A 23,019-nucleotide genomic window follows, 5' to 3' on the forward strand; every position below is an offset into this window, starting at 1 on the left:
TGCTATTCAAAGCTTCCTTATTAGCTTGTAATTGGCGTCTTGGTCTTTACACTAAGGTTGCTACACCGTGGGTTGCAGTACATTTTAGAGAAAGGTTATGGCGTGTGACAGGTCGGTTTCTCTCTGTCACTTTTGGTCCTCGCTACACGCCGTAGTTCCATGCGGATCTGCTGGAGGCTGGATGAATGAGGTAAAGTTGAGGCAGCAAAATGTCTAACTTTTCTTAACTTCTAACTTATGAGAGGCTAATATGATCCTCAGTGTAATGTAGTAGGAAATACAGTCCACCTTTATTTACTATTACGAATGGACAACCTGTCGAATAGCCTTAACTTTTGTGTTGATAACTCAACACAGTGTACTCCAGTTATTAGCCGGATCAGCTAACTTTATTTTCTGTCATGTTTGTTGTATTTAATTTTAGTATAATTACTAAGAATCTCTGGATGTCCAACAAAGGTTTGTGCTAAAGTTGTTACGTGACTGGTTTGGTATGTACGACACATAGACAGCATCAGGACCACGACTAGCTTGCGCGCTACAGTAAAGCCCGTTGAAAAATCAGTCAACTTTATCTTCAGTTACTTATCAGCGAAGCTTTCTAATGCACAGAACACTACTGAAAGCATTTTCTGACAAAGCAGAAAGCACCATTTAATTCGGCACAAATATAATCTACCAATATTCAAAATAAATGATAAACAACTTACTGCCAAAATACACCACCGTGGGCGACATCAGCATCATTCTGCTGATGTAACACCTGCTGCTGGTAACTATAATATTGAGTAGGGTTTCATGTGGTGTGTAACTGAGGTAGCATAAAATAATCATGATAGTGAATGGAGTGATAGTCTGCCATGACTAGCAACCCATGTTGATGTTTATCACAACACTAATTATTATAACTTTAATATGCTCGAGTATAAATGCTATATGTATCATAGTATAAAGACCTCAGTACTCTATGGTAAAAGGACTTTTTTGGTCCTTTGGTTTTGTCAGAATTTTCTTTATGGTTTTGCATAGTTAATGTTTAGCTATAAAGGCTTTCTGTTGGGTTAGCACTGCACATCTTCAGGTGGCCACGTTGGAGGTCCTCAACTATAAAATGACAGTCAGTTAAAGGTCCAGTGTGGAACATTTAGGAGGAGCTGTTGGCAGAAATGGAATATAATATTTATAAGTCTGTTTTCGTTAGTGTAGAATCACCTGAAAATAAAAATCGTTGTGTTTTCATTACTTTAGAATAACCCGTTTTATCTACAGAGGGAGCGGGTCCCCTTCCACAGAGGTTGCCATGTTGAACCGCCATGTTGAACCGCCATGTTTCTACAGTAGCCCAGAACGGACAAACCAAACACTGGCTCTAGAGAGGGCTGTGAGTGCCAGATCCGTACTGGCTGCTGATCCGTTCTGCACATGTGCAAAATAGGTCCTGTCATCCAAAGAAGCTTACTGCAAAGGTTAACAAAATAATCACTGGAAATTTAATAGTTAACTATGATGTAATAGGGAATTTACTGAAGTTATAATTTACATTGCATAAACAGTGATTACAGGTATTTATTTATTTAATAAATATAAAAAAAGAACTGCACTCACTGGTTTTACAAGAATCATCAAAAAAGCTATTCGTCATCTTATATTTTGTTATTTCTGACTAAAAAGTACTTGATGATGTGGCACGAGTCACGTTCACAGCTTCCGAGAACTGTTCCAAGAAAGTGTTTCTAAGGAGCACAAGAAGGCAGCAAGACTCCACCAGACTGCTTTAGGGAACAGTCTAGGAAATATAATAAATAGAATATTCACACAACAATTGCGATTCACAATATTATCCTGATAATCATCAAAATATGCTCGTAAATGGCACTAAAACATACTGGAATCACTTTACCTTACATTTTGTTAAGAAACAAATGTTTTTATTGCATCACAGAGAGGACACACCTCTAAATCATAAGGCCCCCCTGCATAAATAAAGGATAAATAAAAAATAGAAACATTGTGAGTCTGTTCTTTCTTACATGACAATTCCTGGATTTTTTAAAATCAGGCTCTATTTTTCACTTGTCTACCATGATGTCACATTGTACAGACAACAATTTCATCAATTGCATCAGCATATATATTTATACCTGACTAAAGAAATACAGGAATTATCCTTTAACAAAAATAAAGTCCAACTGGCATTGTGGCATAGAGTCAAACTGTACTGCTACTACTTTGGATCCGTTTTAGTAAATAAAAAAATAAAAAACCTGACCAACACTCTGGCACCTTTCAGTCATCAAACAGTACTGCTGGCCTCGTGGCCTAGAGAGTGAGACGTGCCAAACCTTGGCAATTCAAAATAAATCAGGAAATCAGTATAGCACTGTACGTTAGTGAGCTAGACAGCTTTTTCAAGTCACCTTTTGTGAGGATATCCACGATTATCCCAACAATGGAAATTCTCCACGATCAATTTATCTCGAGTGTTTTTTAATCCAGATCCATGATAAAAATCGAATATCACCCTGTTCCTACTGTCAAGTCCTGAAAGCTAGCATTGAATGTCTGGTCAGATTTGTAATCTTGTTTAGTTATTTTTTGATCACACAGGTCAGATTTAAATCAAACGTTTGCCAATTTTAGACTTTTATTTTAGCAAAGTTCTTGTGCTGCTGTGTGTCTTTAGACAACGTTTAGCCTAATATTTACCTTTTGGATACGCCAAAATAATATAACGTTGGAAAGAAATCTACCAGTATTCACTATTTACTTAAGAGCATTATTTAACGACCTACCCCCAGTTACACACAAAGGCCCTTGTCAGTGTCAGTGCCCGATCCGTTCTGCACGTGCGCTAAAGTGGTCCTGTCAGTCAAAAAGGGTTACCACAAATGTGCCTGTTCAAAATTACCCGTGATGTGAGTGACTGCTCATAAAACAATCCTACTCACACTCAAGATAACGGATGTTTTTTTAAATCATTGGAAGTGTAATGGTTCGGTCCGTGTATCATCGGATAATCCGTATTTCATTTGTAATTAAAAAAGAAAAAAAACTTCATTCTGTTTTTAATTCTGCGTTCATTCAATTCCTTCAATATATGAAAATACATGTTCCAGATAATATGTCATTATAAAAGTTGTTGTAAATATAAATAAATAAATAAATAATAATAAATAAATATCATAGTATATAATATAAAAATAATAAATTACTTTGAAATCACAATCCTCTGTTATAGAGTTCTCTATTTTTATAATATTGTGTTGTTAATAAAGTTTTTTTTTTTTTTTAAACTCACTGGCTGTAATATGTTCACATATCGTGGTACAAATCGGGCAGGAATAAGTACACGTATGTGCAGAACGGATCGGGCACTGACAAGTGTCAGGTTTTTTATAACTTCAGTAAATTCCCTATTACATCATAGTTAACTATTAAATTTCCAGTGATTATTTTGTTAACCTTTGCAGTAAGCTTCTTTGGATGACAGGACCTATTTTGCACATGTGCAGAACGGATCAGCAGCCAGTACGGATCTGGCACTCACAGCCTTATTTTCAGGTGATTCCTTTAAAATATTATATTCCATTTCTGCCAACAGCTCCTCCTAAATACACTACCTATATATATATATATATATATATATATATATGTATATATATATATATATATATATTTATATGTATATGTGTGTGTGTGTGTGTGTATATATATATATATATATATATATATTTATATGTGTATGTGTGTGTGTGTGTGTATATATATATATATATATATATATATATATATATATATATATATATATATATATATATGTGTATATATATGTATATGTATGTGTATATATATATGTATATATATATATATATATATATATATATATGTATACATATATATATATATATATATATATATATATGTATATGAGAGAGAGAGATCAAAACTCTTATAATAAATAATGCCTTTTTCCAAATTTTAACTCAAACCATTTCAGATGACGTGAATCAATAGAATTTGACCAGGCATGAGAACCGTATAAACCAGCTTCACTAATAGTTAGAAAGAGATGAAATAAATTCCATTATCAGCAGTGCTCGAAATTGACTTAACAGATTACAACAGGTAGTTTCTTCCCACCTGTACTCTGTTACTTCACAATGCGTACCGCGTTAATAATGAATCACTCACGGTCTAATTCATTCCTGCTTTTTCTGCTCACACATGTCTGGAGTAAAGACAAATGTGTTGCTGCAGCTGCACTGTCTGAGCTTCAGGATGCAGGCAGAACAGCAGAGCCTTTTATTCTTACCTCCAACACCTGTCGCTAATATCAGCCTAAATATAGACTATCTAAAGATCAGGTCTCGTGGCGACTTCGTATAACTTCCATACAACGGAGGTGTGCGCTAGCAGTCTGGTTCTCATTAAGACAAGCCCACTATGCAGTGACGAAATCCGCTGAACTCATATCAGCTTCTGAACATCTTTATGACAAATATGTGGTTAGCTTTGGTTTCATACAGCAGCCAGTGCAATTTCTGTCTTTCCTTTGACTGTCTCGTTTTAATATTAAATACATTTATATTTTGCTGGATGGTTTTCAACCACAATATTACCACACTGGCTGTCAATCTGGATTTTTTTAAATAAATAAAAAAGCATTTTATGGGTTGAGTAATTGTAGTCTGGCCAACTCAAAATTAAATTCATAAACAACCAAAAGTAACCACCCTATTAGCAAGTTAACGTTCCACTGACGGGCTATGAGTTTTACAGTACAACAAAATGCAAAGAAGATCCCTCAGAGTGTAAGGACAGTTGACTGCAGTGGCAGGCCGGCTTAAGAACGATTATAGTGAATTACAAATAAAAATGTAAATTGATTAGCGTCTTCTTTCAGCTCGGCTCACTCCGCTCCGCGCAACCTTTTTATATCAACAAATAACTTTTATTAAAAACAAACTTAGAAGAAAAATTACCACTTGAATATTCATCGGCGTGATGAAACCTACCTAATGACTAATGACAGGAACCCCATTGGGGAAAAATGTATTTGACGTGTACTTTTTAGTTTGGCTCATGTCCCAGCCGCTAACATGGAGGGGGCGGGGTTGATGACCTGTTCTGCAAACAGCCACCAGGCGCTGTCATGTCGTCCATCTTCATACACAGTCCGTGGTATCAGGGCACCCGGGTTCTCAAGCCCGTGCGTGCATGTTGTTGTGCTCACAAGCGTGTGAGATTGACTTGCTCATACAAACATTGCTCCACAGCACTACTAGTGTCAAAAACTCCACAGGGTAGCTTTAATTGGTCTGCCTCAGTCTCAGTTTTGTTTTAAAGGATTAAAGAAATGTCCCCATTACTGACTGTGACCTGTAAACTGATCTGTGTCTAGTTATCATTGAACAACAAAAATCCAGGCATCTTGTGGTGTATATGTTGGTTGCTGTACATATTTTATACTTTCAATAAGTCAGCTAGTGAATAGTGAAAAATGCCCATCAGAATTCCCCAGAGCCCAGTAGCATCCTTAAATAGCTTGTTTTGACCAGTAAACAGTCCAAAATCCCAAAAGAATCAATTTACTTTGAAATAAAACGGAAAATAAGCAAATCTTCACATTTGAGAAGCTGGAAAGAGAATGTTTGGCACTCTTGCCTGATAAATGACTACAACGATTAATAGATTACTATAATGTTGTTGATCAATTTTCTTTTGATCAATTTATTGACTGTTTCATGACAAAACAATAAAACAAAATGATCTCCCAGCCCTTGTAAGATGTATCTAATGAAGTGATAAGTTATTAATCAAAACTAGCACCAAACCAACCAGTTTTCTTAAAACCCTTTTGAGACATCTGTGTCATATGTTAAAGAATACAATCAGCCGGCTGCATTCTGTGCTGCTGCGGTTTCAGGCCTTCCAACACGGCTGTGAAAGTGTGTGTGTGTGTGTGTGTTGTACAACCCCAAATCCCATGTGCCTGTCTGGCATGTGCAGTTTGCAGCAGTGTCACACAGTAAAGCCTCAGTGGTGTCATTTCTAAAGCACTGTTGGCTCAACACTGTTCGTGCATTGTCCTCTCCTCTATTGCTAATGCAGACCTAGCAGTACAGGCCAGCCTATATTGTTTTGCTGTAAGGTAATATGCTGTAGAAACCACTGGAACAGTTTGGTGTACAAACTTTTTTTTTGGGGGGTTTAGCTGACCATTGACTGTCGTTGCATTAGAGAAGAAGCCAGATACTTCTAAATTATAGGCATGACCTAAAACATGACAGGTGATGTCTGAGTTTTTAGTTGTTATTTACTAGTTTTAATTTATTAGTACATAAACTTCTACCACCCACATTCTTGTCAAACTCCTCAAATTGATAATTCATTTTAAAGACCATTAAGTTATGCTAGATATACAGGTAGACATTTCACGATGAATCGATCGGGTACAAACATCAATAAATAAGCTGACAAAGTTTGGAGTCAGTTTGGAGTATAGTTGTATAGTAGCAGGTGCTGCTGACTTACCTGTTTATGTGGCCATGAAGCTGAATGGCAGTGGGTGCCAGTGTGGAGCGTGCAGGAGCAGGGAGGTGGACAGTACAGCAGAGCAGGCTGGCTTATCAGTTAGATAACAGCAGGGGGTTGGGTGTCTGTGTTTGGGGAGGGGGCGATGGGGGTTTGGCTACATGAAGCTCGTATTCCCTGTGTTTATAGTATTGTTAAACCAATATATCGGTTTACAGATACTGATTAACGGAAAAAAGTTGGAGGAAAAGGGACAGAAATGTTCCCAGTTAGGACTAAAAACCTTTTTGTATGCTGCTTTCTTAACTGAATTTATTGATATTACATTTTTTCCCTCAGATATTGAATTTTTTTTTCAGATATATCCAGTCTCTAAACTCAAACCAATTCTGTCCAGAGAAAGCATTGTAGTCGGGTTTGTTGTTGTTATTATTTTATTCATAATTAATTTGTCAGTTCAATAGTTCTGTCTCTAAAATGCCATAAGATCATCACAAGGTCTTTAATTGATGATTTTAATAAGAGTCCAAGATGATGTCTTCAAATGTCTTGTTTTATCCAACCAACAGTCCAGAATCCTCACATAGAAGAAGCTGGAAGCAGTCATTTTTGGGCATTTTCCCTCGATAATTGACTTAAAGACTCATTAAATATCAGAGTAGTTGTCAGTTAAAGGTACCAAGCGGTCCCCATTTTGTTTGTATCTCGAGCGCATGAGCCATGAGCGCGCAAGTGAACCAGTACACGTTCTTCCGACTGTTTCATGGTATTCCACTGAGCCAGCTGTTGCCAGTAATGCTCAGCAATAAGCCTGCCAAAATCTTCTTTGCAAATAGGTAGTTTATGAGTAAATAAACACAGTCAACATGTTTGTTTGGCCTCAAGAAAACTGTGTTTTGGTGAGAAACAGGGAATGTCGACATAACTGTGTTTTGTTTACAGAAAATTCAAGAGGGTTCAAGATCTTTAATATTCTGTCTGTAAACAAATGAATTAATTCAGCACGAGTGGTAGGGAAGGATTTTACACTGCAAGGTAAGCCTGCAGTCAAACGGGCCTCAAACTGCTAATAGAAGCTGCTAACTCACCTAAAACACTTTCATCAGGATCACTTTTACTAGACCTGAAATGACTAGTCAGATGATTGCCAATTAACCAAAAAATAATCTGCAAATTTTGTTTTTCAGAAATGTCAAACTTTTCAAAAAATGTTCTGCTCATTCAGCACCTACATTTTGGTACCAACAGCACGACAATACTTTTTTTGGATATCTTACTTTGAGAAATATTAACATGGTCTACAAGAGTACAAGACTTTTTCAATTAAAAACAGAACTCTAAAAACAAGCAACTAGTCAGGTTAACTAGTTTTTAGAACTAGGTGTCTTTCCAAAATTTGATTTGAATTTGAATTTAAATTAGGAACTATCACTATAAGTAAACCAGATTACAGTCTGACCATACAGTACAGTATATTCACTGCCAATTTTTAACAGCAGTAGACATATTTCAGTGAGTACCAAAAGAATTTATGAAATCTATGCCTTACTCAAAACCTAAAAATCTGCATTTCTATAGCAACAGCTGTGGTCTACAGGCCTCAGACAGCTGGTGGTCAGCACCTGTACGCCATATTGTCAGGCCTAATGACAAAACCTGAGATGGGGCACTCGTCTACTTAGCAACCTGTGAGTTAGGGAGTGGGATGGTATACTGATGACTTGTGAATAATTTAATACAAAATTATGTCATGGCTGCAGGCCAATAATTTGATAACAAATGGTAGGGATCAGTTTTCAAAGGGTCAGTCCCTGAATACCTCCAAGCAGTGCTTCTCCCTGGAACGTTTGATGCTATGAAGCAACAGGTGGCTGCCTCACTTAGCTTTTGTGTCAAAGGCTCACCCTAACACCACTGATATGTGATATTCTTGAGTTAAATAGAAGGGTAGCACCAAACTTTCTCTCTGAAAAAGTTTTCTTTTATAGTGCTGTCTGACAAATATTGAATTCTTGGAAGAACAGAAATTAGAACAGTAAGACTGTTTACTTTCATTAAGTTTTGTTAACCTATGCTAATGGAGTTTGTTTCTGCTCTCAGGCATGACCGGCAGATAGGATGGAGAATTTGAAGATGCGATTTGATTTCCCCAGCCCTGTCATACAAGCCCAGGTAAGCTACTGACTCATGGTCAGACTAGACAGTGACTTTGTAGGAATGAAAAATCTCTCCCCATCTTCTGTAGTCCACATTAAGTTTTTTCTCTTTTATCGTTTCCACTCCTTTGACTTTTGTCGTTTCAGGTCATTTAGCTAAATAGCAAGGAATCATGTCAAAACTAGATTTTTTTTTATTTTTCAGATATCTTGAGTCTTAGTTTAAGTTCTTAGTCAAAACTAAAATCTTCAATAGTGGGTTCAAAAGGATTAGAGTTTGTTAAAAGAGTTGGGAGGACTTAAGCCTAGCTTAGCGTAAAGACAACAGCTAGCCGGGCTCTGTCTAACGTTCAATAATGAACACCTTGTATCTGGGTTTCTGTACACAAACAGAAAGGTAAAACGAAACGGTAAAACGACAGTTCGTGGTTTTAGGAGGAGTTATGTGCTGGATCTATTTCTTGATGAACAACAGTGTACAGGTATCCATCCACCCTGCACTTCTGTGCACTGTCTCCAGCTATAGCATGGGTTGCCAGATATGGTCCGTGAGCACAGTTTTGCTTTTGGTCTCTGTACAGGCGCTATGGTACCAAACCTGCCAACATCACTGTGACAACAAGACTTCAAGAAACAGCACACAGTCTGTGTTGTGCGTCAAGAAATAGTTCCAGCCCATAACTCCCCCTAAACTCCACAATTTGTCATTTTTACATTTCTGTTTGTGTACAAGTTAAACAAATGAGATGCAGCATGTTCATTAGTGAGCTCTAGAGGTATGTATTTTTCAACTTTGGACAGAGTCAGGCTAGCTGTTTTCCCCTGCTTCCAGTCTTTATGCTAAGCTAGGCTAACCACATCCTGACTCCAGTCCTGTACTTGACACACAAATATGAGATTTATGTCAATCTTCTCATCTCGCTCTCAGAGAGAACGCAAATAAATGTATTTCCCAAAATGTACTATAACTGTGATGAAAAAAACTCATAGGTTTAACCTTAGTGCCTGTGTTCTTATCAGTTTCCACCCAAATCTAGCTTTTTGTGTCAAATGTCTCTGTGACTTGAAGTTGGCTGTAGTTTGCTCCATTGCAAAATGGTGGTCAGCATGGATTCTGAGTAACTAGTTTTCATGACAGAAAACATATCAAGACATCCCAGGTCAGGAAAAAGTGGCTGTCTGGTCATTTGTGTCTTGAAGAAGTAACTCTTTGAGTGGTGTCCCTGGTTGCCCATCAGTAAACTACGAAAGGAATTCAGACCAACGAACGAGCCAGAGGCAGGTTTTTCATGTTAACCAATGAGTGAGCTAGGATAGCAGTCCCGACCAATGGAAGAGAAGGCAGGTGCTCACCTTTTCAAACCTACAGTAGGTGAGTGTTTGATAGCAAAAAGACAGATTTTGGGTGGAGCATCACTTAAATGGTTGAGCAAAACAAGATCTCTTTCAAAAACATTGCCTTTTAATAAAAAATTTACATGTAGGTCTGCCTTTGGTTTTCCAGACGGTAAGAAATCTCGTTGGTGCTGTGCTAAAAGAGAAAGGGCCAAATGGGAAAATCACGCAGTCTTCCACACAGGTGAGTTACGTATTTAAAAAAAAATTGTGACTTAAAGGCCCCATGAAATGGCTTCTTTACTCCCAAATGTGTTTCCTGTTTTAACATGATGTTGGGCATGACCTAACACTGTAAGGGTCCATTCTGAAGTGTAAACCAACAGGATATCAGTCATTGATAGAAAGGTGACTTTATTTGATTGGAGGGGTAGGATTGGCCATTAACGTTTGATGGTTTCATTGGTTGGAGTTCTTATTTATGGACTACTTGTGTAGCCTTTCCACAAACTCAAGAAGTTAAAGTACCCATTTCATCGGGCCTTTAACAACATGATGCTTTGCAGCACCAGTCACTTGCTTGCAACAAGAACCAAGTTGTTTAAAATGCAATTTGTCCAAACCTGAATATGGAAAGTGGAAGGACAGCAATTTCGGTACCTTCTTTATCAAGTCGACTCAGGTTAGGGCAGTAAAGTCCTAGTTGTCCTTTAATGGTACCTTTAAGTTAAATCTGGATTTAAACCTTGAGTTGTGTATGTTGTGTATGTCGTTGCTGTGTATCAGGGTCCAGCGTTGGAGGCTCTGTGGCAGCAGTGTTGCACTGACTGTGCTCTGGTGCGTTCAGCCTGCTGTGACGCTGTAGTGCTGCTGGTGGATCAAGGCCACGCAGACCTGCACTATGTCCTCAACAGCGTGCTCAATCTCCTGCCCTCTGCCAGGTACAGAAAACACACTCACACCTGGTCTCAGTGACAGCATCGTGCCCACAAGCAAACTCCGTGTGATGGGTTCATCAATAGAGTCTGTGTTTTAAAGGAGAAGTACAAAGGTTAAAGCAGAACTGACTCCTGCTGCAGATGTTGTGACTGTGAACCTTATGAATCTAACTTTATATGTGTTTTGATTTGACCTATTTTGTATTTTGTGCCATTCTTGTACCTCTCTGCAAAAATGGTTTTTGGGACCATTTAAAGGATAATTCCAGTTTATTACAACTTATCTTCTTATTTTATAGTCTTATTTTTGGAGATTCAGCCTTCATTCCGATAATAGTAAGATTGTACTCACCAAGTTAATCGCCGAGTTCTGGGAGACATCACTGAAGATAAGTGATGTCTCCAAGAAACACGAGCAGTCAGACGATCACATCAGAAAATAAGAGCCGATTTGTAATAAATCCGAATTATCCTTCAAGTTGAACCCAAAAGAAAAGGAGAACTTGCTGGATGCTGTGATGTCCTCGGGATTCACAGCCCGGAGATGCTGTTTCTTTCACAGATGAGACCGTGCTTTTGTAGACTTTGCTTATATCCTCAGTAAATTATCCAAAGTTTTATCAGTTTTATAAGTATTGTACGTTTTTCAGCAGATACATTCATGGGTGTGTCATCACTCAGTGTGGTTCCTAAAGATGTTGACGGGACCAAACAGTCTTCATGAAACAAAAACTGTGACTAAGTCTCCATAGAATATGATTGACAAAATGAGTTTGCTAAAACAAAATTTCTATATATTTTTGTTGATGTATAAAGAGGAGATAAAATTACAGTCATGACTAAAACTAGACTTAAATGAAAAGTGTTTTTAGTCAAGAGTTTTTGCTGACAAAAAATAAGAAGTTGACTAAATACGACTAAAACTCGCATGGACTTTTTTGGACTAAGGCTAAATTAAACAGTTACTGACAAAATGAACACGGGCAAACCACCACACAGTACATAGCATACTTGCACTTTATGTGGAGCATGGAGTGTAGGTAACACAGCACCTCTATGCAGAAGCATAATTCAGCTTTTAGTAATGGGACACTGCCTCATTGTCCTTGCCCCCCCTGCTGACTTGGATCCATTAATTCTTCTCATGTCCCGAGCATCAGAGCAGGAGGATCAAGTCTAACTGCAGTGACCTTCTGTTCAACATGATATGACTCATCTTATATGGAACATGTTGAGTGAGCATTTTAAATGACCGTTTTGCCAATGGTTGGTGGCCCATAATCCCTTTTTACGTGCCAAAATAATTTTGATTTGGTTTGATTTCACTTTATTATCAGAATATTTTCTGAAATTTGTCACTGTTTCACACACATCAGACATTACAAATAAGTGGCTGCAGTGCAGTCAATTTAATCGCTCCCTCTTACATTCACAGCTCGGTCTACACAGGAACACCAAGGCCTACTGAGAACCCCAACTCTGATTTAACAGTTTGACAGACTGAGGAACAAAAGAGTCCCTCAGTCTGTTCAGTCGAGCCTGTGGGACGCTAAATCTTCTGTTTGATAGCAAAAGCTGATAGTCTTCAAATAAAATATTAGATGGGTCTGATGTGATATTACCAGCCAGACAACATCCTATTAGTATATGCAGTTTGAAAACTTGACCCAAGCATTTGACCCACAAGTCTAGCCAGTCTAGCTTTAAGCTGAATAGAGCGACGACTGTACCATGCGCTCTGTATTATACATTGAAAAATCAATAACAGGATCTGATTGTTTGCTCCCAATGACCTTAGTCTCCTAAGAAAATAAATGCCTTGTTGTTGTATCTCGCAACAGATATAATCTGTACACACAGATGCCTAAATATTTATAGGACAAAACTTCTTCAGTCTGTGTGTTATGGACAGGAACTGGTGGAGGATACGAGTTCACTGGAAGACCAAAAATGATTTCTTGTGTCTTCTTTGGATTAATAAGTGAATAATTTTCACACCACTCCGCTAATCTATCAGTACAATACTGATGAATACTAAGATCATATTCAGTGCCTAACAAAGACAACAGTGTAGAATCATCTGAAAACTTCAAAATAAATGTATTTGGAATATCAGTTTTCTGTATAAAGTGTGAAGAGCAGAGGTGAACTCGCACAACCCTGGGCTGCTCCTGAGTTAGTAACAATGGAAGTTGAATATGTCTGATTAACTTTAACTATCTGCACTCTGTTTGTAAGAAATGAATGGTACCACTGAATCAGACGAGGATTAACCTCCATTTGAATGATCTCTGCCAATAAGAGCTCTGGCTGAACTGTGCTGAATGCAGATATAAAATCTAAGAAGAGGGCCCTCGCTGTAGTTTTAGGCTGGTCTCAATGCTTCAGTATTATGTGTATCAGTGTTACAACTGCATCCTCTGGTAAGCACCCAGTTTGCCACCTACAGACTTGGTGAGCTGCTGAACCACAATTGTTTCTAAGGTTTTCATAACAACAGGGGTTAAGGCTACAGGACGATAATCACTGGGTTCCTTAGGAAATGCTTTCTTTGGGAGAGGTATTATTTGTGAGGTCCAGTCATCCACTTCATAATGTCCCTTAAGTGTTTGGTATTGTTGTTTTTAAAAGCCTCTTCGCCTCTCGTAATTTCCCCCTTAAATCTCTTTCAACACCCTTTAATTCTTTAATTGTTGTGTCCCTCTTGTTGATGGCAGTCTTTCTCCAATTCATAGTATGCTTAGCAACATGGATGTATTTTTTATCTCTTTGGTTGGTAATGAATGCATAGCTGCACTTATCAGTATTTTATATGAACAATAGATCAAATTACTGTGTAATGTGAAAGGAGTCACTTGTAGTGACAAATCCAGAGGATTTCAAACACATCTCATGGTCTTCCTCAGCAGATCTTCTGTAGGACCATGAGATGTGGTTATAAGTGATGAGATGGACAAGACTGACTGGACAGCATTCAATTTTTAATCAAAGGCTATACGTATCAATCAACCTGATTCAGTTATTGTTTCCATAGTTTGGAGTTTGCGTGTCAAACTAAGTAAAACATTCTCCTCATGTTGTTTGAAAGTTTAAAGGAATAGTTTAAAGTTCAGTTCAAAGTTTTGGGCTTTCTTTCCGAGAGTGAGATGTCAGTAGGTGTATTTTTCACTTTAGACAGAGCCAGGCTAGCAGTTTTCCCCTGCTTCCAGTCTTTATGCTAAGCTAGGCTAAAAACATCCTGACTCAGCTCTACTGAACACACAGATCAATCGATATTGATCTTCTCATCTCGCTCTCAGAAAGAAAGCAGATATTTCCCAGAACTATTCCTCTAAAAAAGGAACAGTCAACAAAATTGTCAACAGTACAGTTTTCCCCTTTTGTTGTGTTTTGAGTCTTTCTTGACATTGTGTGTGTTCTGTTTTTGACTTGAACTGTGAACAGAAATGTCCAGGGGCTGATAAAGGTCATTGGACGGCTGCTACAGATGCTGGCAGACCAGAGAGACGGAGAAACGCACTTCACCTGTCCTTATTCTATCAGGTCTGTCTTTGTCATATACACAGTACAGTCGTCTCTATATGTTGTCTGGTACAGTATAAAAGATATCTATTTCCTATATCATTGTTTTTGACTGTTGTTTTGTATAATCTATGATATTACACATTGTAGTTATGATGACATCATCAAGGTTATTTTCTCAGACTCGACAAAGCTCCAGAGCCACAGAGGACGTTATACACCTGTACCAACCCTGACTAGTAAACTGATCTTAACATGTCAGATCAGCGCAGTTCTCTTCATGAGTAGAGACAAGACATGACTTGCGAGACCTACTTTTTTCTCCAACTGACCACCAAATCTTCATTTGTACCTGTGGCACAGTGTATTATAACCCAACAGCGCAGCTTTGGAGGCTGTGTTGTTGTTGAGACTGGTTAAAGAGAGTGGGGGCTCCACTAAATCTAGAGGCAATTGGGAGGAGGAACTTGGGTTGGAGTTGCCGGGAGATTGGTGGGGGGGGGTTGCCCTTGATAGGTGAACTCCACCTCGTCCTGTGCGCGCCTTTACATCAATCCAATTTACAAGATACATAAAACGAAGGGTGCTTTCACACCCGTAGTTGGGACTCAAGTGGTGAAATCAAATTCCAGAGACTGACAGCAAATCATGCAGCACATTACTGCTTCCTATGTTCTGATTGTGAGTATTATTAGTCGAGATTGCAACTGGACTTCATATATTATAAATTAGATTATATATAATTATTATAAATAGGGAGAAGCAGACAGAAACGTGATAAAAAAGGGGCATTTAGTATTAACAGAGGAGAGTTACTGTCTGGTCGTTATGTTTCATTTGTTTCACTGGCTTTTTATCGGGGGACTGCTAAAATACACAGAGTAGGACTTAACTTATTTCTGGTTGAACTCCTTTCCACTTTCTGAAAATCCTGCACTCGTGTTCCGAGGCACATCTATATTACCACGGTTACCGAATGATCTTGTATAAATATAAGCTATACTTCGCATGTACAGATCAGGAGATCGCTTCCCTGAAAGCTGACAATCAGAGATGACTTTAACAGTAGTTTAGCTTTTGAATTTATACTAAAATCAAATATTTACTGTCACACAGTCCTATGGTTGGTCTGCTTTGCTTTCACACCACAACCCGAGTCCAGTTGATAGGTGTATTTTTGAACTGTGGACAGAATCAGGCTAGCTAGCGACAATTTGACATGTTACAGTAGGAAACACAGAGGTGTAAATAATTAAATGAATGATGGCTGAATTCCATTTAGGTGCTTCAGTTTCTTAAAAAGAACCGAGCCATAGTTAAAACGGTCAAACTTACCAAAATTGCAATACAACAGAATTACACTTTTACTTTTGCTTTTGAGTCTTGTATTTCATTTTGCGCACCATCAAAAAGATCAGAAAAATTCTAGGTGGAACTTCCAGGTGAAACGTGGAGACTTCCTGTTCTTGTATTTTCAATTAATGAAAACAGACATTTCACTGGAAGCTTTTGTTAAGAGCTCATTCTTGGTTTAATGCAGACAATACAGGTACTATTCAGAGTAGGGCTAGCTCGCTGTGGTACAGGTCAGTCTAAAATATCCCCAAGTAGATATAGTGTGGTGCTGTGCTCCTGCTGGAGCCTGGACCGAGCTGCCTCCTCCTCCTCCTCCTCCTCCAGTCTTAGATCTGCACCTCTGCCAAGACCGTGGGGCCTCCTTAATCAGTTACAGCGGGTGATTCCTTCATTTCCCTTCCTCCCTCCTGCTCTCCATGTTTCTCTCTCTACCTCTACCACCCTTTCCTCCTTTTTTTACTCAATCCCTCTTAAACTTTTTTTCTTCACATCTCTATCCCTTCTTTCTTTCTCTCCTACAGTCTTCTTCTCCTTCCCATTGTCCTTTTGTTTCTCATTCTGTCTTCATCGCTGTCTCTGCTGTCTGCGTCTGTCTGGCGGCCTGAACCTCCCTGGTGGGAAGATGAATGTGTTGAGGGCAGCAGGGTGGCGCCGTTGGCCTGGCAGTCTGGCCCGCCATTGGTCGTTGGGCCTGGCACTGCTGGGCAACTGTAAATGCTGCGGGATTAATGGAGGATGCACACTGGTGCCCATTGTTGACCGTCTGCTCGCCACTGCCCCGTGCAATCTGCCACCGAGACTCTTAGCCACTTCAGCCCCCAGCAGGATCAGGGAGGATTCAGGGCTCTGTACGCCACACCACTTCATTTCTCATGTGATGTTAGTGTGGCTGTAGTAGTGTAGTCTGTCCTGAATGTCCCCTGCGGGCTTTCCCACATACTCAATGTATCTGGCCTGCCTGCTCAGGTATGGGAAAATGGTAATCAGCATATTAATTACAGGCAATACAGGGCTAAACTTTCTAATAATCTGTGCTTGTTTGTGAGACGCATTATCTTCGTGCTGCACAAATGAGTCCATTGTTTTTGTTTTCTCCAAAGTTAGAATGTCACTGCTTTTGAGGATGAGAACTTTTGCCAGATACCTATATGTGTAATCTGTAAGGAATTTTTCATATGTTATCTCTTAAAGATTAAAGACAGCTGCCAGAGATTTGTGAAGGGGAATGTTTTAGCGACATTTGCCTGCTGTCATGCTTTCAGATAGTAAATCAGGTCTGCGTCCCAAACCCAGACTTCACGTCAGAGGTTGGTGTAACCTGCAGACATCTCCAGGAAGTTGGGCGTTACGGCAGACAGATCTTACCTGGCCCATTTGTCTGCCAGCACTCTGATTCTGCTGTGAACTTGGAGTTGAACTAAAAGGAGGAAGCTCTCTGCCTTGACTTCCTGCCTCTTCCTTTGTGTGGCAGCTGAAAAGTAGGGAACAGTGTGAGAGGCTGATGGATGGGATCTTTATTGAAGCTGAGGGTTTGGAGATGGCCACAGGGAACCTGAGGAGGGGGGACAGAGATGGTCAGACAGATTACACCATGTGAAGAGTGGGAAGAAAGAGTAGAAGGAGGGGGGAATTCAGCCACTGAGTAGTCCATGTCTAAGCCTGCAGGCTGTCACAGGCACAGACACGCTCAGTCACTGAACTTCCTTCCTACACTTAGATATGTGATGATTAATGGAAAGCATTAGTTAAGTGGACCTGATGGCGGTGTGTGCCCCCACACACACACACACACACTCACACCAACCCAGTTGTGTTAACCTCTGGCCTGTCTGTGGGCTTGAATCTTAACAATACAGAGAGACTTCACCTTGGATTTGACCCCAATGTTTTGTCTGGACTTAATGGGTTTGCAAATTCAAGAGTAATGGCTGTCTGTTGTTTACACTCACAGGACAGGACAGGTAGAGGACAGGACAGGTAGAGGACGGGAAAACTTGGCAATAGTAGTATCGAGAAACCCTAGGTATAATGTTTGAAATTTCTATTTTATTGCAAATAATAAGAAAACATGTACATCATGAAGATATCATGTGAATATTAGGGATGTACCGAGCCGATACTAAGGATTGTCATCGGGCCGCATATTTTAATGGATCTTATCGGCTCAAATAAAGCCGATCTTTACTGAACTGTACTGTGTGTTGTCTGCCTCAGCCTGCTGGTGTTGCACTGCTGCTCTCCTTAATGACTGCCGGGCTCTACGGTGCAGAATTTCACTATATTCGGGTGAAAATCAAAGTGTGTGAATGAGAAGATTTATTTGGGTTTCAGACACTGAGGTTGGCAAAATGGCACAGATTTGCTAAACTCCCACACTAATTATCATTAGCAAAGAGCAGTGTAGAAAACCTTCATGTAGGCTAGCAGCTTCTCTTTTTTAGCCAGTGCTAACCCTCACTTTCACTGGTTAAAATGACAAATGTTGAAAACTGCACGCCTGCACAGCAGAGCGAGAACTACCACAAACGGAAAGGATTTCTAAGGCAAAGTACTGTTTAAAAATGATATAGTCTACTTTGTCAGGGTTCATCAATGATGATAAATGATCTGAAGTGTAGTTTGTGAACGTTTAGAGTCATCAATGAAAACAGTGTTCACTGTTAAAGTCGATCTGCAAACGTTTCATTTAGTTTAGCTGAAGACTGGGGCAGATATGAAGTGAGTCACTGACATCCTCATCCTCACGTTAATCCCACAGTTTGAGACTATTTTCCACAGATCAGACTGCATTTGTGTGGTCTTTAGCGAAATGTCTCGACAACTATTGGATGGATCACCATGACATTTGGTACAGAGATTCATGTTCCCCACAAGATGTATTCGGATTACTTTGCTGATTGGGGGCACCCTGCTAACTCACCTGGTAGAGCGCGTGCTCCGTGTACCAAGGCTGAGTCCTTACCGCAGCGGCCTGGGATTTGGACACTGGATCTGTGATGTGAACATGGCCTTTGCTCTGTCCCATTGTTTTGCAGGAGCAGCCCTCACCCATACATCACAGCCCTGGAGAACCGAGTGGAGTGCTGGCCAGCTCTGCTGCTGGAGATTAATGACTTCATTCAGCAGGCAGCTGACAGGTTAGCATGGCTGCAACAGAGGCCTTGAACCCTCCATCCAATCACTTCCTCCTTCACTGCATGAATTTCAAAGCCATCTGTGAAAAGCACCCCATGCCAAATAACTCATCACACCACTGTCAGCTGTTATTATGCAGTACTGACCAATACAAACAGACACACACCACGGCACATACAGTATGGATCATTTTCTACACACGACTTAAGTTTTTCAGTTTCAAACATGTTCGAGTCGTATCGACCTTTGAAGGCAGATTGATATTAGCCAACAGCACGTGGTGCCTCTGGATTGTTTTTTTCAAAACTTATCAACACACCATGTTTACATATACTGCAGAAATGAACCAGCCTACATCACCATGCTAGCCCCCTTCCTGCGGTACCTGTACTGCGAACCTCAGAGGCAACCCCAGCACGCCCTGCTGCGACACAGTCTCCTCAGGGTGCTGCTGCCCATACATCCAGGAGCTGGATCAGTCCTCCAGAACAAGGACCAGGACCAGGAGCAGAGCTCCCCAGTGTCTGACAGCCTGCTGCACTGCCTCTGTCAGCTGGTGCCACACATGCAGGTGACACACTGATGCTGGAGTGCTTTTAGGCAATAATCTGTGAGAGGCCAACATCAATAACTGACTCAAATTAATTGTTTTGTTTTTTTTAAGGTCATTGTAATAAAAGATATAGTTAACAAATCATATCAAATCGTTAGCATATTCTTTCTCTCACAAATGAGGAGCAGTGAAACACCCCTTTGCTCAATTCAGTAACCTCAGCAGTTTTACTGCCGCGGCCTTACTTCGTCTGGTATGACCAGTAGCTTATGGTGGCTAATGTTAGCAAACTTTAGACAGGTATCACTGTGTAACCTACATTACTGAGTGAGTTCAATAACTTTAGGATTTTTTTGTTCTACCTGTGCTAATGCTACACTGCATGTTCGCAGGTCACAGATGTTAAAGAAAGTATTTATTTACTTTTGGTCTCCTTCCACTCACTCTCAGTCCGGTCACCTAACGATGATGTCCGAAAAGACTCAAGTAATTCAAGAAATTCAATGTGCTATTGTGCTGTAAGTGCCATTTGCCATTCACAGTGGCCACTGTTTGCCACAAGTTACATAGTCCCACTTTAAATTAAATACAAATTTAATTTATACAATGCTTATAAAAAAGCTTCCATCCCATAGCATATTTAGATTTGATTTAGTGTTTTTTTACAATATTGAATCCCAGTGACAAAAACTAAATGATGAAACCTGTGTAGTTCGTAAACTGCCTTTTACTATTGAGTGACAGTTTAGGTTAATCAGTCAGATTTTTAAATTACTATGCAGCTGTGTTTAGAATATTTTTTTATTTGTCATTGGGTTTAATCTCTAATCAGCTCTCAAATTTGACTGATCATGAAAAATCTGTGCTCCCCTTAAAGTTGGAGCATTGACTCCTAGAGGAAGTATTTACAAGTATTTACAAACAAATCTTATATCACTATTATCAAGTAACTTGAAAGATGCTATAATTACAAAAGAACCCCGAAATGCCATGTAAACTTTTCAAAATCTCTGTGTCCTGGCTGGAGCCAAGAGACCTGCTAAATGGGACTACAGCATTTTGTTGTGAAATCTGTGGGCGAAACATATCTCACTCAGTAGTAGTTCTGTGTCACTCAGGTTCAGAGAGGCTGAATAGATTTTTCAACAATATGTTGTGTGGGAAAATGTGGTCTACTGCTTGGTCGAGGAAGAAATAAAAGCGTTACGAGGCGTTTGTGTTGTCCTCTCCGCGGTGACAGGTGGACAGTGTGGAGGCGGTGCTGGAGTTGTGTGGATTCATAGACGCTCTGCTTCAGGGTCTCGTCCTGGCCTCTGAGGAGCGCTGGAGGACTCAGAGAGCCGGGTTGCTTCTGCAGCTGCTCTGCGCCTGCCAGCGCTGCCTCAGGTTCAATGGAGACTGCCGACCTCTTCTCAACTCACTACAGCGGTTCCTGCCTGCCTGCCAACAGGTGACGCAGCGACGTTTATGATCCAATAAAAACTTTCTCTAAACTGGATTACTCTCAACAAGTTCAATATTTTTGCCTTCAGGACCTCATAATCAGTATCAGTATCTCACACACCAACACACACATTATGTGTCTAACCGTTATTGTTACTTGTAGGGGCTGCCATTGGACGAGCTTTTGATGGGTGTGGCCTTGCTCCTGCTGGAGGCCCCTGCAGCTCAGCAGACCAGCCTGCTCAGTCTGGGTAAATACCATCTTAAATAAATGTCTGACTATTATTGGGTAGCTAAGGGTGTGACATCCAGTACTGGACACAGTCTTTCAGTCTAAACTTGCTAAAGTTATTACTAAATATCCCGTTATGTGGGTGACTGGGAATCATCACAGACAGCTTCTTCACTACAGTATGTCAAAATATCAGGGCTCCTGTTCTGTGCTGTATGAGATTTAGGAAATAAAGTCAAAATATTTTAAGAAAAAAAGTATACTATATAGTATAATATATAGTATATTAGAATAAATGAAAAATGAAGTAATATTTCGAGATATTTATTTCAATACTCCGGTGGTAGTAAACAGGTGAGAGCAGCCTGTACATGCCAAGTGATGGATGTGGTTGACCTGTAGTATGAATAGCAGCGTTTTTCCTTTTCCTGTTTTTAATACTATGATTATTCTCACAATATCATCACTTTTTATTGTCATATTATGACTTCTCATAAAATTGCAAATTTATTTTCTTAATATGACTTTTTCTTGTGCGTAATCTGCCTGTAACAGTAAATGGCAGTATGATATGGATGCTTTGTGTCTACAGTAGAAGAAGAAGCAGATACTGCAATGCCAAGGTGTATTTGAAAAATCCATCCAAAGTTTCCATCAGCCTTTATTGCATCTTCTCGTTTTCAATAAACCGACTTTTCCACCTTAGCCAGATGTTAAGTTTTTTGCAATATTTTCGCCTTTTTTGTCAAATTTGCTGCATTTCCTCTTAAGTTTTTTTTATGTACATTTTCAATTTGTGCTTAAAAATGAGCAGATGGAAAAACCCCCTGAGTGAGTTCTCGTCCTGCATCCAGCGCATCAAGGGTTTTCAAGTGGCCAGTAACCCACAGAGACAATCCACCTTGAGCTCAGGGTCAGACCTGTAGTCTGGGTCACTTGGTAAAAATGGTTGGTGCAGACGCTAGTAAGCTCTCCAGCTGACAAATCCTGGCAGGCAAATAAAACGATTCAAGGAAAACAAACCCAAGGCCAAGCTCTCATCTTTTTGAAGTATCATCCATGTCTAACGCCTACAAATTGTCTCATTTACATTTTATTTCTAATTGGTTCCCACGCGCATAACAAGTCATTATAGGTTATTATATCACTGTTGCGAAGGCTGCACCACATGCATGTTTTAATACAGCAGACTTACATGAAGAATGTAATTATACACACTGTTAGCAGGCTGTCGGAGCCCAGAAGAAAAATATGTTTTTAATTCTAAAAAGTGAACGGACCTGAAAAGTATACTATACACACACCATGAATACACATCAAGAGAATGAAAAAACTTAGAGAAACGAGTTTTTGCTGATGTGGTTGTTATTGTTTCTTTTGGTCTTAAAAGGATGATCCATTTAGGAAAGTAAATGGTCGTAACCCTCTGTCCTCCTGTCTAGCTTCAAAATGAAATATTAGGTACTTAAAGGTGCACTAATCAATACTTTTATATTTACAATGTCTCAAATGACTATACGTAATGTGTAAAGCTGTCGCTCATAATGATGAACTAACAGAATTATCACCAACTCTGCAGATCCCCTCTGCAGCTCTTTGGTGCCTTTTTCAGCTGTTTTCAGTGAAAAGGTGACAAACCTGCTGAACACGAGCTGCTCAGCAGCAAACAGCAGACAGACCAGAGCAGTTAGAGAGCAGCTGGGGAACATAGTGGAGCATATCTTTTATTGATGTTATGCATTTATCGGTTCCCATAGTTTCCCTAATAATGTCCTAGACATGAACTGATATTCACTGTAATGATGATGGCATGTT

General features: G+C 39.6%; 1 protein-coding gene across 1 annotated transcript in view; it reads left to right on the forward strand.

Annotated features, from left to right (window-relative positions):
• focad (focadhesin) overlaps nt 1-23,019 on the forward strand; it is a 58,822-nt gene continuing 35,803 nt past the window's right edge. Inside the window, 9 exon segments of the mRNA XM_044184505.1 lie at nt 1-190; nt 8,635-8,706; nt 10,195-10,269; nt 10,812-10,966; nt 14,408-14,506; nt 18,877-18,978; nt 19,316-19,547; nt 20,770-20,979; nt 21,136-21,223. Coding sequence (XP_044040440.1) covers nt 8,653-8,706; nt 10,195-10,269; nt 10,812-10,966; nt 14,408-14,506; nt 18,877-18,978; nt 19,316-19,547; nt 20,770-20,979; nt 21,136-21,223 — 1,015 coding nt within the window. The 5' untranslated portion in view covers nt 1-190; nt 8,635-8,652.

This window comes from Siniperca chuatsi, linkage group LG22 (genome assembly GCF_020085105.1).
Source record: "Siniperca chuatsi isolate FFG_IHB_CAS linkage group LG22, ASM2008510v1, whole genome shotgun sequence".
NCBI classification, from domain to species: Eukaryota; Metazoa; Chordata; class Actinopteri; order Centrarchiformes; family Sinipercidae; genus Siniperca; species Siniperca chuatsi.